This window comes from Penaeus monodon, chromosome 5, assembly GCF_015228065.2.
Source record: "Penaeus monodon isolate SGIC_2016 chromosome 5, NSTDA_Pmon_1, whole genome shotgun sequence".
NCBI classification, from domain to species: Eukaryota; Metazoa; Arthropoda; class Malacostraca; order Decapoda; family Penaeidae; genus Penaeus; species Penaeus monodon.
This window is the reverse complement of record NC_051390.1, coordinates 29,999,344-30,020,453: the sequence shown is the minus strand read 5'-3', so window position 1 is coordinate 30,020,453 and position 21,110 is coordinate 29,999,344. Positions and strand designations below refer to the sequence as shown.

The window sequence follows — 21,110 nt, the reverse complement described above, 5'->3', positions numbered from 1 at the left end:
AGAGAAAGAGGATGTGTGAGAGAGAGAAAGTGTTGAGAGAGAGAAAGAGTGTCTGAGAGAGAGAAAGAGTGTCGAGAGAGAGAGAGAGAGTGTGTGAGAAGAGAGAGTGTGTGTGAGAGAGAGAGAGGAGAGTGTGAGAGAGAGAGTGTGTGAGAGAGAGAGAGAGTGTGAGAGGGAGAGAGGGAGTTGAGAGAGAGAGAGAGTGTGTGAGAGAGAGAGAGTGTGTGAGAGAGAGAGAGTGTGAGAGAGAGAGTGTGGAGAGAGAGAGTGTGTGAGAGATAGAGAGTGTGTGAGAGATAGAGAGTGTGTGAGAGATAGAGAGTGTGTGAGAGATAGAGAGTGTGTGAGAGAGAGAGAGAGGAGGGGAGAGAGATAGGGAGAGAGATAGGGAGAGAGGGAGGGAGGGAGGGAGGGAGGGAGGGAGGGAGGGAGGGAGGGAGGGAGGGAGGAAGATAGGGAGAAAGGGAGAGAGAGAGAGAGAGAGAGGAAGGGAGAGAGAGAGAGAGAGAGAGGAAGGGAGAGAGAGAGAGAGGGGAAGGGAGGGAGGGAGGCAGAGAGAGAGCAAGATCCAAGCCCGCAGCGACTGCCAGCTAACATGGCGCGAAAAGAACTGAAGAAAGCACCCACCTGTTGCTTCCGAAGTTCACTGTGTCTTAGGTCTTCGAGCGAGCACCGCGTGCCTCCTTCCTTGGCTAAGCTTGAAGGTGGGAGAGCTGCGCCCGCCAGCCCAACCCCCGGCGTCCACGAGCCGGTCATGGAAGAGGAGCCGATGCTTGAGCCGCTGGAGGGTGTGCGCCGGTGCACAACGCCCCGACTCACGGGCATGGGCGGTAGGGCACTGGAGGGCACGGGTGGCTGCGGCGATGTAGGCGTGGGGGGCAAGGGCACTGTGGGTGCCGGTGGAAAAGTGTTGGGTGTATGTGGGGCGTGGCCAGAGGGCGGGGGCAACGAGCGATACATGATGTTGTGGACGGAGGTCATGCCTGATGGGGAGACCACAGTGGAGACGGTGCCATTCGAGGTTGGGTTGGCGGGGCTGCGCCGAGAGCCGATGGCCGGGGGCCGTGGCGCTACAGGGGGAGGCGCCTGAGGAGGAACAAAGCATGAGTTTGAGTGGAGGTTTCCCAGGGAAGAGCTAGAAGAACTCTACGTGCTCTTTAGATGAACCACCGTGCATTTATTTTACTTGCACAAGAAGTTATACAAGTCATAAAACTAGTTTTAAGCTTAGCGTTTTATTCAACGATTAACTATTGCTATAATCATAAAAATATTGCACAAATGTACATAAATAATCAACTGAAGCTGTAAAAGGGTTTAATACAAATTTGCTGATCCATGAGAGGCTTTTGACATTCAACCATAAGTGACGTTTACAATGTTGCAGAGAAATGATAATCGCCGACTTGATCTGAGAAATTAATCGGCTTTCGGAGTACCAAGAAGAAAAAAACCGTGGAGGAAATTCAGGAGCCAGAGTCGTGGCGCCCGCTGTGCTCTACCGTTCTCACCATTTCGTTCTTGGTGTAGATGTACTCGCCGAAGTAACGCGGCTGGGCAAGTCTGCCGGCCATGCCGCTGACGGGGGGAGAGGACGCCTGGCAGGAGCCCGCAGCCTCTGACCTCGGCGGAACCTGCAACCGGTGCATTGCTCATATCGAACTTGCAGGAAGTTACTTTCTATATTCTTTTCCCTTCAAGCATCGCTTACTTTCTATTAAACTTAAAACATGTACCACCGTGCTTGTAAATACCTAAATACACAAGAAGCCTAAACATGACTTTGAACTCGAGGATGGCTTTCTAGATTTCAGTCGGGTAAACAATTAAACAAATCAGTCAGTATTATTATAATTTAATATAATTTTGATAATTTGAGAAATTCTATATGCTTCGCCTTGTGATGAACGAGATTTTAATACTCTCATTGAAGATCTCTATTTGACTTTTGTAGAGATTAAAAAGGTTGTGAGCCATTTTCCTATTCCGTACAAATTTAGTGATGCCAAGACGATACAGAAAGCATGCAAGAATCTAGGAATTCAAACTGAATATATTACAACAATGTATTAATAAATTGGGCAATATGTGTTTCTGCGTCTGTGTGCGTATGTTTGTACACACGGGAATGTATGTGCCTAACTGATTTTCTTACGCTCTACTTCATAAACTTCGTTCGATATTCGAAATTACAAGAGTAAATTACCACACCTTCAGACTATTATGTTTTACACACACACACCCACACACACACACACACCACACAAACACACAAACACACAACACACAACAGACACAACCCACACACACCACACACACACACACAATATGAAACTTAAACATGGGAATTTTTCCCCCCAAAAAAACTTAATTCCACGGACAACAGATTGCAAAATAAAAACTTATCCTCTCAGTATTAGGTATCTCCGTCTCTTAGGCACTTCCAAGCAAATGAGTTCTCCCCTTTACAAAGAAGCAACTACTTTTCTTCAGGACTAACAACTACAGAACACTGCTTCCATATTCTTTGCACGTAACTAGGCGTTTGTGTGCCCGAAATTCTGACCTTATATATATATATATATATATATATATATATATAAAATTATAATATATATCAATATATATATATATATATATTATAAATAATATATATGAATATATATATATATATAATATATATAGATAATAATATATATGAATAGATATAAGATATAATATATATATATATAGATATATCTAGGAATATAAGATATAATATATAGATATATATTTGAATAATGTAATCATATATCATATATATGATATAGGTATATATTATATATATAATATATCTTGAGATATATGTATAGATATATATATCATGTATATATATGAATTAGATATATATATTAGATAAGATGAATTATATATCTTTATAATATCATATATATACAGGTATATCATATAGAATATATATAAGGTATATAATATAATATATATAAATGATAAATTTATATATATAGATATTATAATATAGAGAGAGATATAGATATATATATATATAGATATAGAATGAATATAGATATATAATGAATATATAACATATATACATAATTATAAATGTATATATACATATATATAATGTATATATATATATTATAAGTATTTATTATAGATATACTATAGATATATATAGTAAGAATGTGTGGATATATAGCTATATTATACTATAGCTATAGATAGAAGAGATATATATACATACATATATACGTATATATATTATAAGTTATATAATGTTGTCTTAATATGATATATTATAATATTATAATATTATTATAGATATATATATATACAGAGAGTTATAGATATATGAAAGATATAGGACGATATATATATATAATATATATATATAATGTATATATAAATATATATATATATATATTATATATATATATATATTATAATATAAATACATAACATATAATCTATATTATATATACATCGTGTAGATAAATAGTGGATATATATACAGTATAGCGATACATACATGCATACATACCACACATCATAAATACAAAAGAATTGATAAATATATATACATATAGTATGAAAATACAATATATATAAAATATATATATACTCCCACATATAATAAATTAAAAATATACGTATATAGATTTATGCACATATAGTATATATAAAGAGAGTATAAAAAATATATATATACATAGATATATATATACATAGAAAGATTATATAGATATAAACATAAACCACAACACACCACACACCAGAGAGAGAGCACACACAACAACACACAAACACACACACACACCCACACACACACCACACACACACAAACACACAAACACACAAAAAACACAACAAAACACACAAAAACATAAGAAATTAGATATAGAGATAGATATATAGAGTAATAGTGAAAATTTTATATAAATATAATACTATAGGATATATATTTTTTTTTTTGTGGGTTTTTTTTTTTTGTTTTCTTTCTTTTGCATTAATATTATGTATCATACTATATATCAACCGTAGATAGATAGTATGATAGAGAGATAATAATATATATAGAGAATCGATGTGAGATATATATATATTAGATATAATATACATATCTATATATATATATATATATATAGATTAATATATATTATATATTGAGAGTAATTAGCAGAAATGGGGTATATATAATATATATAGTGACTACATATATATATATATATAAATGTGATTAGATATATATATATATATAATATATAGTATATATATTATATATATATCTAACAAAATACATATAGAATAAAGATAAGTATATATATATTATTTGATAGATATGATAGATACATATTATATAGAGAAAGTATAGATGAGCTATAGTATATATACGGTATATATTGGTATAGTAGATATATATATATGATTCTATATATATATTAGTATATATATATGTATATAGATATAGATATATATAATGAATATATATATAGATATATATGTAGATACTTAATAGTTATATTATATATATACATATATATAATATATAGATATGATAGAGATATATTTATATATCGAGTATATAAGAAAAATACTATTATATATATAGAGATATATTTTTATATGATGATTGGAGAGATACGATATAATATCTTAGAGATAGTATTAGAAATATAAGATAGATGATATATATATTGTATATATGTATATATATATATATAATATATATATCTATATATATATCGGCCAGAGGTTGATATGTTATCTAGATTAATATAATCTACTATATATAGATATGTATATTAGATATATACATATATAGATATATAATATATATAGATTATATCGAGAATCTTATGAGAGTATGTATAGCTGAATAAGATAGATATATATAGGTATAGATCTATAGAGATGATATATAAACACGATATCTAGTCATCATAGATATTATAGATATATACATATATATGATATATACATATATGGAGGATAGACGATATACATACATATATACATAAACTACAAGACATAATCTATATACAATATATAATAGTATATATATATATATATATACATATATATACAGATATATTACATTTAGTACGCTATCTATATATAGATAGATTATATTATATAAATATAAGATAATATATAAATAATGCATTAGATATATAGATATTAATATATATATATATATATAAATATTACAGATAAATATTGGCATATATATATATATACATATCTACAATATCTTTAGATATATAGATATATATATATTATTTATATATCTATATTTATATAGTATAGATAGAGATGTTGAGATATATATGTATGTAAATAAAAATATAAATATAATGCAAAAAAAGAAAGAGATATATAGATATACAGACATATATATATATATATCTAGATAGAGATGATATAGCTATATATATATATCTATATAGATATATCTATGATATAGATGAGAGATATAGAAATAAAGAAAGAATTAAAGAGCAGTATCATATATTATAGATTATAGATAGATGATAGATAGATATAGAGAATAGAATGATATAGTATATATACATATATATAAGAAAAATTTTCTGTATATATGGCGACATAATATATATATTATAGTATGTATAAGTATATAGTACATACAGATACACGATCATATACATAAGAGAGATAGATATTGATTGATAGATATAATATATATATATATATATATATAAGAATATATATATATTATATATATGTATGTATGTATAACACAAAACACAAACACAGGAAGTGTACACAAAGATGAAAAGGGAACAGCTCACAGTAGAACAATGAAATTAAACATAACGTTTTCGAACTCTTCAGAGTTCCTCTCAGGACGAATAAACCGAAAGGAGACAAGGATGAAAATTTTGGCAAGTCTATATAGTGATAGAGAGACAGGGACGAACAAGAGTCTGAATCAGGTCTCAGGAGGGTCAGGTCTGGGGGAAGGCTTTGGAACTAACGAGGAGGTAAGATCATCCAGGCCCCATGACCAAGACCACTCCAGTTGAAAGTTAGGCATTTTTCTAATTAATAGAGATTCAAATTTTTCTTTCTTACGCTGTAAGCCATAGAGATATATATAAATATATATATATAATAAAGTATTATGATTAATAACATAATAATAATAAGTATATATATATATATTATATATATATAGATATATATAGAGATATTGATTATATTAGATATATATTGACGATATATATATTCTATATATATATTATTAAATAGATATGAATATATATATATAATTTTTATTATATATATATATATATATATATATATAGTAATATATATTAGAATATATTCTATATATATATATGAACTATATATATATATAATTACTATATATATCTATGAAGGGGAATACGATATATATAATATAGTTTATATATATATATGGAATAATGTTGATATATATATATAATATAAGATATAATAAAAAAATATTATATATATTTTTTAACAAATTTGTTTTATATATGAATAGTATATATACGATATTATAATATATAGATAATAGGAAAGATATCTATAATATATATATATAGATGAATATATATGAATATAATATCTATTTATTATATATATGAATATATATATTTATTATATAATCTATATGTATTAAATATATATATATATATACTAGATTATCTATATATATATAATATATAATATATATGAATTATATACTATATTGAATATACTTATAGATATATATATATGATAGATATCTCTATTATAATATATTCATATAGATAATAGATTAGATAATAATGGATATATAATATACTGAATAAACATATAACATATATATTATAAATGTAATATACCAATAATAATGTATAATAATATATAAATGTATATTATATTAATTATATATATATATATATATATATATATATATGTATGTGTTTATGTGTGTATAATTATATATATATATATAATTAACTATAATATACATACTATAATGTATATATATATATATACAATGTATATATATATATACATATATATATAGATATATATATTATATATATAATATTATATAGTATATATTATATAAACAACAAGCATAATATATATATATTATACATGTGTACATAAATAGTGTATATATATACATATAGATATACATACATGCATACATACATACATAAATACAAAGAATTATAAGTATCTACATATATTATGAAATATTACATTATATATAATAAATATATCATATATTACAAGAATATGAAATAAATAGATAATTTATTATATTTATGCACATATAGTTATATAAAGAGAGTTATAAAAAATATATATATACATATATATATATATATATATATAGCATAGATAGGATATATATCCTATGGTAGATTAAATACATAAACAGACCACACACCACACCACACACACACACACACACACACCACCACACACACAAACACACACACACACACACACACACCACACAACACACACACACAAAACCACACAAACACACAACACACAAATACACAAAACACACACACACATAAATATATATATATATATATATATATCTAATATATGATATTTTTTTTTTTTTGCGGTTTTTTTTTTTTTCTTTTTTGCGTTTTCTTTTGTGAGCATAATATATATTACAACATATATATCAACATTATAATATATATATATCATATATAATATATATATATATATATATGTATATGTTTATATATATAAGAGATAGATCTAGTATATACAATATAGAGAGATGAGAATATAATATATATAAGTATATATATGTGTATATTATATTATATTATATATAGATTAATGTATATATATAGATATATAGCTTATGTGTATATTAAATATATAGAGATATAGATGATATATATATATAGATATAGTATAACATATATACAGATGATATAAATATGTAGTGTAGAGAGATATATATATATATATATATAATCTATACATATAGAGACAGATAGAGATATATATCCATATATATATATAGATATATATAATATAGATATGATATATAGAGGATAGATATGTAGATGTAGATATGGAGGAGATATATAGAGATAGTATATATAGATAATATATATTTAGATTATATGTTATTTATATTATAGATATTATATATAGAGATATCATATATCTAGGATATATGTATATATATAATATAGATAGGATATATAGATATTAAGAGATGTATCGAGGTAAGATATATATAGAGATAAATATATAGGTATATTAGATAACATATCGCTATAAAGAATGATATATATATTATATAGGAGAGAGATATAGAGAAGCGAGATGGAGATAGATAATGTATATAATTATATTGTAGATATGATTATATGTATATATTATACATAGACAGATACATACGATGATATGGATAGAGCTAGATGTAGACCGGAGATGCATATGAGAATACATATATATACATATAATAACAGATATATATATACTATACATATTGAGACAGAGAAATAGTAGTAATATCAAAAGTTTATATATACATATTAGATTATATATATATATATACATATATATAACAGATATATAATATATATACATATTACATATATATCTACCAGATATAAATATAATACATAAAATATGCATATATAATAATATGATTAGATATATATTATATATATATATAAATAAAGAGCATTATATATATAGATAGATATATATAATATATATAGATAATTAATATATAAATATGATATATATATACATATTATACATATAAATTTGCATATATAGATATTATACAGAATAGACAGATATACAGATTTTTATATATCGATATAAAATATATATATCATATTATATCTAGCTATATATAGATATATGTTGGCTATATATGTATGTGTAACTAAAAATATAAATATTAATGCAAAAAAAAGAAATATAATATATATATAACATAAGATATATATATAGACATAAAATAGAGGATATATATAATAGTAGAATAGAGTATATATATAGTATTTAGATATAGATTATATATAGATAAATAAATAAAAGAAAAAAAATATTAGTATATGTAATAATTATATAGATATATATATATACAAATGTGTTACAATATACATATAATATACATAAATATATATATAATTATAGATATAGATATATATAGAGATATATATATAGATATATATATAGATAGTATGTTATGTATAAACACAAACACAAACACAGTAACGTTGTACACAAAGTATGAAAAGGAAGGAGAACAGCCACAGTAGGGAATAATGAAAAAAACTAAACATAACGTTTCGAACTCTTCACGAGTTATCTTCAGACGAATAAAACCGAAATGGATACAAGGAGAAATTGGCAAAGATATATAGTGATAGAGAAGAACGGACGAAAACAAGATCTGAATTACAGTCAGGAGGTCAAGGTCGAAGAGTCTGGGGAAGGCTTGGTAACTAAGATGCGAGGGTAAGATGCATCCAGGCCCATTGACCAGCACTCAAGTTGAGTAGTTGGCATTTCTAAAAAGAGAGATTAAACAGTTTCTTTCGTACGGGAATTGAATCCATAAAGATGTATAAATATATAATTAATATAAGATATAGGATGATAGAGATACATATAGAGAAAATTAGAATATATCTAGATATCCTATTATAGATATCATAATATATATATCTATTAATGATATATATATATAGAATAGAAATATATATAAATATATAGTAAATTATAGATCAGAAAGATAGAAAGATATAGATATATATCTTATACAGATAAAGTATATATATATATATAACATATAGATATAACTATATATAGATATAATATATAATCTAGTATATATATAATATATATATTGTCAGAAATATGATATAGAAAATAGGTCGAGGGGATAAAGAGATATAAGATGATGGGAGATATTAGAGATTAAAATAGAAATATGACCACAAATACATATAGATAAATATTAGATAGATAAACCTATATACATCTAAAACTATATATAAATATAAATATAAATATATAATGAATATAACAAAAGTAGATTATAAATATTATATATAATATATGTGTAAATAGATAGGGAAAGATAAAGGTAAATATATAGATTATAGCATATAGAGATATGAGAGATATATAGATATATAGATATTATTAAATAAATATATGGAATTACATATAATACATATAAGAATATATATAGAGATAGATAATAGATATATATAGAGATATAGCTAGAGACATATAGTAGATAATAGTTATTCTATATATGATAAAACATAAAAGGATATATAAAAAAATATATATAAAATAGATATATATATATAATATATATTAATAGATATATATAATATATATATAGAGATAGTAAGATATAGTGTTGATATATATATGGTTAGATAAACATATATATGTTAGATAGGAGATGAGAGTAGGCGTAGGCATATATGGGAGTATAGATAGTATATATAGATGATATCATAGATATATATATATAGCGTGGATATATAACTATTATATATATAAACCAAAAATAATAGATATAAATAGAGACAGTATAGATAGATATATGAAGATAGAAAAAGAAATAGAGATGTAAAGTAAATATGAAAGAGTAGAGAGATAAAAGATTAGAAAATAGATGTGTAGAGAGAGAGAAGAAGATTAATATAAGAAAGCGGAAAATAGAGAAAGAGATATTAAAAGATAGTGTATATAGATAAATATTAGATAAATATATCTAAAATAAATAATAGATAAAAGAGAAAAGATATATATGAAGAGAGAGATACAAAGAAATGAGAGAGAGAAATAGAAGAAGACAAAGAGAGATATAGTAGAAAGAGAGTATATAATATATAGAGATATAAAGGATATACAGACAAGATATAGATCCAAGATGGATGATAGATAGATATATATGTATATGTTATATGTATAAAGATATAATCATATAATAGATGAAAGAAATATGAGAAAGAGAGTAGAATAATACATTAGATAGATAGGAGATAGAGAGTAGAATAGATATAGAATAGAGCTATATATATATATAATATATGAATATATATATCAATATTTTATAAAATAGATATATATAATATATATAGAGATAGAAGATATATATTATGCTATAGAGAATAATATGAAATAGAGAACTATATATAATGAAATATATGGAAGTATATAGAAATATCTATATAAATATTATATATATATTAAAAATATGTAGCTCTAAATATATTTCATATACATCTATAGATAAATTAGATATGCAATATATTAAAATAAGATAGATAGAAAAATAGGATATAGAGAATGAGAGAGTACATATATTAGAATATATATATAGATAGATTAGATATAGATAAGATATTACTCTCTCTAAATATCTATATATAGAGAAAGATATATATCTAAAGATATATTATAACTAAATAGCATAGATATAAATATAGTATTATATAAATATATAGAGAGATAGAGAGTAAATATATATAGAAATATAGATAAATAAACATAGATAAAGATAGAGATAAACAGGCGATAATGATTATATAGATATCTATAGAATATATATACTAAAGTATTAGATATAACTATATATATAATACATATTATATAAATATATATAAATACAGATAAATATATTGTATAAAATAGGTATATATAGACCTATAGGATATAGAGAAAGATATATATAGTATATGATAAAAATATATATATCAAATACTGAGACATATAAGTAGATAGAAAAAAACCAAAAAAAAAACACAAAAAACATTTATTTATGTTTTTAAAAAATATAACTATATAGATATAGAGAATATATTATATATATAAACATAAAAGATAATAAAAGATAAAAATATATAGAAAGAGAGAATAGATATAATATACAAATATTATATATAAAGATACAAAGAAATATATGTATATAGATAAATACAGCTAGATATATATACATATATGTCAATATAATATATTATAAGATATATAGTATATATAGAGATTATATAAATGGATATATTAGAATAGATATAAACAGATAAAATTATAATACCAAATATGAAAAGAGATGGAATAGAAGAGGTAAATATAATAGACAGAATATATATATATAATATTATTATAATTGATATATATATATATAATAAGACATATATATATAGATATATATAATATAATAGATATATATAGAGTTAACAGATAGATAAAGATTATATATAAAGATATAGAATTAATATAAAATAATATGGAGGAGTAGAAGAGAAGATAGACATATATATAAATAAATAAATTAGAGATATATACAGATGTGTATATCATAGATATATATATATATATATGATTAGAGAGGATATAAAAGATATATATACAATATATATATAATAAAGTATAGATATATATAGCTAAATCATATATTATAGAAATATATATATAGACAGAATATAATATATATATATATATTATTATCATATATATAGGATATATATATATGATAGATGATAGATATATTTATATTTATATAAATATATATACTAATATAAATATAAAGACATATAAATTGTATAAAATATAATATAAATAGATGTGGGTTGTATATATATATATATATCTATATATATATATATATATTATATATAAATATATATAATATATATAATTTATTATATATATGATTTACTATAATCATATATAATATTCTGAATATATATATATATTGATATTTATATCTATTCATATATAAAAGAGATGAATATATATTATATATATATATTAGATATATATAGATAAATCCAATATATATATTAAATATATATAAAATATATATATGATATACAAAATAATTAAAAAAAAAAAAAAAAAAACAAATAGGTATATATTACACAACACAGATAGATATAGATTATAATATAGATTATTAGATAAGAGAGATAGAAATGTATATGATATATATATTGTATAAATATGATATGTATAAATATATATATATTGTATAAATACTAAATATGGAATATATTAATAGTAAATAAATATATAAAATCGTAAATATATAAAAATAACTATATATAAATAGCTCTATAATAATAGAGAAATTATATAGAAAGAAGATATATATAGATATATATAAAATATATATAATATCTATATAGATATAATAATATATATATATAAATCACATCTATAAATATTATATATAAATTATATATATAATATAAAATAGATATATATATTATAATATAGATTATAGATAAATATATATATGATAAAATAGATAGATATAATTTATATATAATGATATACAACTATAGTATAAATATGTAAATTATATAATAAAATATATATTAACTATATATATATAAAAATATATACACATATATACATTATATACAATCATATAAATATATATATTAAAATATATATAATAAATAGATATAGAAATATAGATATAAAATATATAAATAATATAGAAAAAACATAGATATAAAAATATCTATAATATTATAAATATGTGAATAGGTACATATATATATATAAATATATTACACATATATACTAAACTTAATGATATAATATATAACACATATATATTAAATATATATATAAATATATATACACATATAATATAAATATATCATAATATATAGCTATATATATAATAAGAGTAAAATGTATGAAATATAAATAATATATATATATATAAATATATAATATATATATATAACTATATATACAAATATATATATAAATATATATCATAAATATAGTAGAATAAATGACATACGAAAGATAGGATATATATATATATAGAGATATACTAAGATAATATATAGAAACGACAGAGATAAATAATATATAAATACTATATATATAAATTATATACTAGATATATATATAGTAGAAATAGAGATCAGAAATTATAGCTATAAGATACAGATATAAAGAGACATAGAGATAATAGACAGATTATATAATCATACATAATATATATATTATAATACATATATATCTACTATATAATAAATAGAATATAATAATTAAAATATATTATATATGATAAAATATAAGTAATATATAGATATAGATGATATATATATAGTAAAATATATATAATATAGTAGGATGTATATCTAAGAAAGATATATATTTATCAATATAGTATAACTATATGTAAATAATATATAAATATCTATAAATATATATATATATAAAATATTTATAAACATAGATAAATATATTACCAGAGTATATAATAGAATATAAATATATATAGAAATAAGATGAAATAGATGCATAGAAAATAATAACAAATATATTAAAATATAAGAAATATGTGAAGATGGAAATATATATATATAAATATATATACCACAATATATAAACTAATATTAAAATACGATATAAACCCTATCTGATAAATATAAATTATATATAAGAATAGATTCTTATATATCAGATTAGATATATAAATATATACGAAATATATAGGAATATGTATAAATAATATATATAAATATATATATATATATACTATATAAAATATAAATATATATATCAAATATATAAAATATAATATATAAAATATATTAAGATATGATATAAATCGATAAAGATATAGATTATAATATATAGAGAAAGATATATATAAATATATAAATATATAATATCTAAATATATATCTACAATAGATAATAGATAATATATATATATAGAATATAAAAAAATATATCATAAATATACTATATAAACATTAATATAAAGCTATATATAAAGATATGCATAAAGCATATATAATAATATATAAAATAGATAAAAGTAGATAGATATAAGTATATGAAAGAGGAGATAGAAATATATATAAGATATATAGTATATATACTATATAGAGATTATATATTTGATTCTATATAGTATATATATAGTAGATATATATATTATATTATATATATATAGAATATTATATTATATAATAAATAAATTACATATATATATATAAATATATATATATAAGATATATATTACGAAATATAGATATATATATATCTATATAATAAATATAATATATACTATTTATATATATAATATGATTAAGAATATATATAATATATATATTAAATAATATAGATACAACTATATATATACAAAGACAATGTATATAAAATATCATAGGTACACCTATAGATGGATACCTATAAAATATAAATTATAAAATATATTTATAAATAAATCAAAAATAGATAAAAAGATAGTTAGAAAATATAAAAAGCTATATAAATATATATATAAAATATATAAAAAGTATATAAAAATATAGAAAAATATATTAAGATAGATGATAAAAAGAGATAGGAATGACAATAAATATAATAAATATATTATAATATATTATATATATATATATCTATTATAATAGTCTATATAGTATAGATAAATATACATTAATAATCTATAAATATATATAACTATATATCTAAATATATATATAATATATATTCTATATAGATATATATCATATATATGTTAGTATATCTATAAATAGAGAAAGTATTATAAAGAGTTAAAGAAAAAAAAAAAAAAAAGAAAAAAAAAAAATATATATATATATATATAATATATATATATATTATATATATTATATATGAATATATATATGAATATATATTTAAATATATAGAATAATATATAAATATACCCATTAATATATATACATATATACAATATATGAAGCCCACCGCGGCAGAATGGTACTAAGCGCCACCGAGTGGAAAATGGTGTTTTCTTTCTCTTCAGCTGCTTCTGATCCTGCTCTACATTATGGTTGACATATTACCCTTACTTTAACATCCCATACGGTTCAAAATCTCATTATTTATAAGGGAACATTTTCCTTAGTGACTTGATGGGGTCATTATAGATAATGAAGAGTGATTTCCTCTGCTTTAATACATGTTATAAGTGTGTTTCAGGGCTTTCATTTGGTGTATAATACTTTACTCTAGCTCTACAGCTGTTAACACTTGCTGAAAAATTCACAAAAAAAAACAAAGGCTTTTAACTAGTTTCTTGTAAAGACTGATTTTGAGCACTTAGGACCGTCTGATGTGGCGGGCCTCATATATTACATATATAGATGTATATTAAACCATATAGATACCATAAAATATACATACATTATATGCATATAATATATCATTGTATAATACATTATAGATACATTACGAGATGATACATATATACATGGCATATATACATATATATACATGGTATATATACAATACCTATACATGGGATATATACATATTTGATACATTGTATATTATACATATTTATCATTGTATAGATACCATAGTTACATTTGGATATAGACATATTATACATTGTATATATACATGATTGAGTAAATTGTATATATACATATGTAACATTGTATATATAAATATTATCATTGTCTAATACTATTTATACATTGTATAGCCTAAGATTATACATGTAGATATTACATCTTTATCATTGTTATATAACATATTTATTATATTGTATATAAAAAGTAGCGATATATATATATATATATATATATATATAATAATAGTATATATGATAATTGTGGGTGTATATGTATGTAGTATATAGTTTTATATATGTGATAGATATATATATAATAGTATACTATATAGATATATAATATATATATTTGGATATATATCGATATTATTATTGTAATTATATATATACCAATAAAAAATATATATCTAATAATATATATATAGATATAACTATACGAGAATTATATTATTATACATTGTTATATCTCATAGTAAACAATTTTATATAGTTCAAATATAAATGAATATAGCATATATTATACATTGGTATATATTTCTTAATATATCACATTGAATATATGATATATCTACATTGTAATATTCATATATCATACATTGAATAAGCAGGTGAATATATAACATGTATATATACATTAACTATTTGTGTGTGTGTATATTATATGTATGTGTTATAGTATACATATATATATAAATCTCTCTATATAATAATATATTATTATATATACATAATATATCTACATATAATATAGTATATATAATATATAATAATATCTATATAATACAGGAGTAAATATATATAAATATATATATAAACATTATAGAATACAATCATCATATAATAGCATCATATATATATAAAACTATAATATAATACATCTATATATATAAAAAAATATTATGATATATATATATATTCATATAAATATGATATATATATATATATATATATATAAATAATGATATAATATATATATATTATATATATATATATATATAATGTGTGTGTGTGTTGGTTCATGTGGTGGTGGGTGTGGGTGTGTGTGGGGTGTGTGTGTGTGTGTGTGTGTGTGTTGTGTGTTGTGTGTGGTGCGTGGGGTGTGGTGTGTTGTGTTTGATACATATACATATAGGTAATATTTACATCTATAAATTAGAGTAATATATATATATATATATAGTATATATCTAATATATGGATAAAAAAGAATTATATATATGCTAACATATTAGTATAAATATAGTTATAACTGTATACAATCTTCCCACCATACTTGTGTAAAATATATAGACATATATTATACAGTAGAAGATATATATATATATATAGGGATATAGAATATAAGAGATATAGATATAATATGTATTAGATATATGCATATATATTCATATATTTATATATTTATATATATCTACATTCATATTTATGTACATACATATATCGAGAGAGATAGACAAATAAAGATATAGATTTACAGATACAGATATATACATATACATATATATATACTAAGACCGTATAGATAGTATAAATATACATTAATACATAACATATATATATAAATATCTATAATACATATAATATAAATAGTACATATACATATATATCTAATATAATATCATACTAAGACATCGAACAGATTTAATAGAGATACATAGACATAAGAAAAGTATATAGAACATCGGTATACATATACAATATCCAAAATATACATAGATAGTATATATAGTATATATATAGATATAGATTAATAGGATATACAATACATATATATAGTATAGAGGATATAATAGGTATAGTAATAGATATAGTATAGATAAATATATAGAGATATAGAGAGATCTATATACATAATAGAAGAGAGATATCTACATAGATATATAAGAGTATAGACAGATACAGATATACTATAGACATGAAGAGATGATAAGAGGACAGAGAGAAGAACATAAGAGAATACGAGGACCGATAGATATGATATAGAGAGCATATCATATATATATGATATAATATATATAAGGAGGATTAGAAGACAGAGAGAGATACAGAGAGCAGATACAGAGAGAAATTATATATATATTATATAGAGAGATGATAGCATATATAGACATAATATATACACTACATGAAATTATATAGACATACAGACATATATATATACATACAGACAATATAAGATATATCTAGATATATAATCGAGGAAAGAGAGATAGATAACAGATTAGAGTAGAATATAATACATATATGTAGTACATACATACCATATAGATATGACATACATACCATAATATAGTATAAGATATATATATAGATTATATATTATACATACAATATATATATATATTTATATATTAGTATATATATATATAGATATATAATATATATATATATATATATATATATATATATTATATGAATTCAAAATCTTGATTATTTATCATCAGAACTTTTATACCTATAACTGGTATTAGAATTAGATTTATAATGGTATTAGCATTAGAAGGATTATTAGTTAATTGATTATTAAAAAAACATTAGCACTACTATTGCCACTACCATCAGCAGTGCAAACACATTGAAAAGATAATGCAAAAGCTTAAAACATTCATATCATTCACCTATATATGAGCTCATACCTCGGGCGGGATATCAGAATCACTATCACTTTGGCTGTCATAGATGAGGTCAGCACCATTGCTCCTGCTCCTGCTCCTGCCAACTGCGCCTTGGCCTGGGCAGTCCCACATCAGCCCATCCACCACTGATATGCTTGACAGCTGTTCAAACCGGTTCACCTACATAGTGATGAACCAATACGTTCATATACACAGAAGTCAACAAATTAAATCCATCAAATACTAAGTACAAAAACATATATATCCAGACAATAATCATTTACATGCATATACGCCTGTGTGTATCTAATGACACATATATATGTATATACTTATATAGTAACGTTAATATACATTACACACACGATTATATATACTGATATCATCATGATATACATAAGATATATAGAGATGTAACATATATATACATACACACATATATATATACTTATAGTCACTATATATAATCTATATACTATATGCTACTATATAGAATATATATATATATACTAACTAAAAATATCAGCATATATATACTTAATACAAAATATAATATGAGTACAATTATATCCTACAGTAGATATACATATATACAAATAAATATAAATAATATATATATAGATCTACTATATATCTAAATATATATAGATATATTATATATATATTAATATAGAGATAATAATATATATAACATATAAATATATATATAATATATTCTATATATATATGATATATCTATAAAATATATATTATTACATATATAGATATATATGATATACAATTTATAACCTAAATATTTTTTACATATGTACAAATTTACACAAAAAGGCAAAAAAGACAAAAAAACACACAACACACACACATATCTATAGATATATCTATATTCTTCTATATATATATATAAATATATATTATATATATATATATAATATTAGTGGTCGTGTGTATATGTTGTGGAGTGGTCTGTGGGTTGTGCGTGTGCGTGTGCGTGGTGCGTTGTGGTGTGTGTGTGTATACAGGATATATACTATAATATATATATTTATATATATATATATATCTATATATTATAATATAGATATATATGTCGATAATATAGATATGTATCATAGATAGATATAGATATAGATAGCATATATATGGGTGTGTGTGTGTGTGTGTGAGTGTGGTGTGGGAGTATATTATATTATATATAATATATATACTTATATATATATATATATATATATATATATATATATATATATCTATAGACTATAGTATATTATATATATAAATAGAGCATATAAATTATGATATATATATATAAGATATAGATATATATATATATATAGATAGATAGATAGATAGATAGTAGATAGATAGATCATATTATTAAAAATATATATTTATAATATAATATATATTATAATCTTATATATATATTTATATATATAGAGTACATAATAATATATTACATATATATAACATATAATATATATACATATATTAGACATTATATATATACATCATAGTATATAATGTTATATAAGGATAATTCAAATGTATAGAGGATATATATCAGATATATATATAGCATAGATATATATAATTATAGATTATATATAGATATAATATATATCATATATAGCTATAGCATTATATATATATACACAAATATATTATGTAATAAAGTAGATTAAAATTATTTTATATAAATATTATATATGTATATATAAACCAATATATATTCCTATATAAAAAATATATAGGAGTAATAAATAATATTATAAAATATATATGCCATATGCTATATCTGTAAAGTATATATATATATATATATATATATATATACATAATCTAATATATATATAAAGATATATGTAAATATTTTTTATTCCACAGCAGAAAAACAGCCTCTCTCAATTCATAATTTCAGAGGATATTGGCCCCCAGGGACACCATGCCTGCATTGGATTGCCCTCTAACAAACCACGGTTCGGTGTTTAACTCCTATGCCATGGCGGCGAATTCTCACCTACTACACCTTCATTTTCCCTTCTTGAGGCGATATATTGTTTTCTCGGCGTGAGAAACGCGTACGCCCGCAAACAGAAACAGAAACAGAAACAA

General features: G+C 21.9%; 1 protein-coding gene across 10 annotated transcripts in view; it reads right to left on the bottom strand.

The window, feature by feature from the left end:
* Positions 1-21,110, bottom strand: part of LOC119573154 (verprolin-like) — a 122,606-nt gene that overhangs the window by 18,106 nt on the left and 83,390 nt on the right. For all 10 annotated transcript variants that reach the window (XM_037920221.1, XM_037920212.1, XM_037920218.1 and 7 more), the window contains 3 exons: positions 19,020-19,178; positions 1,512-1,634; positions 628-1,086 (listed from right to left, as the gene is read on the bottom strand). In XM_037920221.1, coding sequence (XP_037776149.1) covers positions 628-1,086; positions 1,512-1,634; positions 19,020-19,178 — 741 coding nt within the window. The remainder of the gene's footprint in view (positions 1-627; positions 1,087-1,511; positions 1,635-19,019; positions 19,179-21,110) is intronic.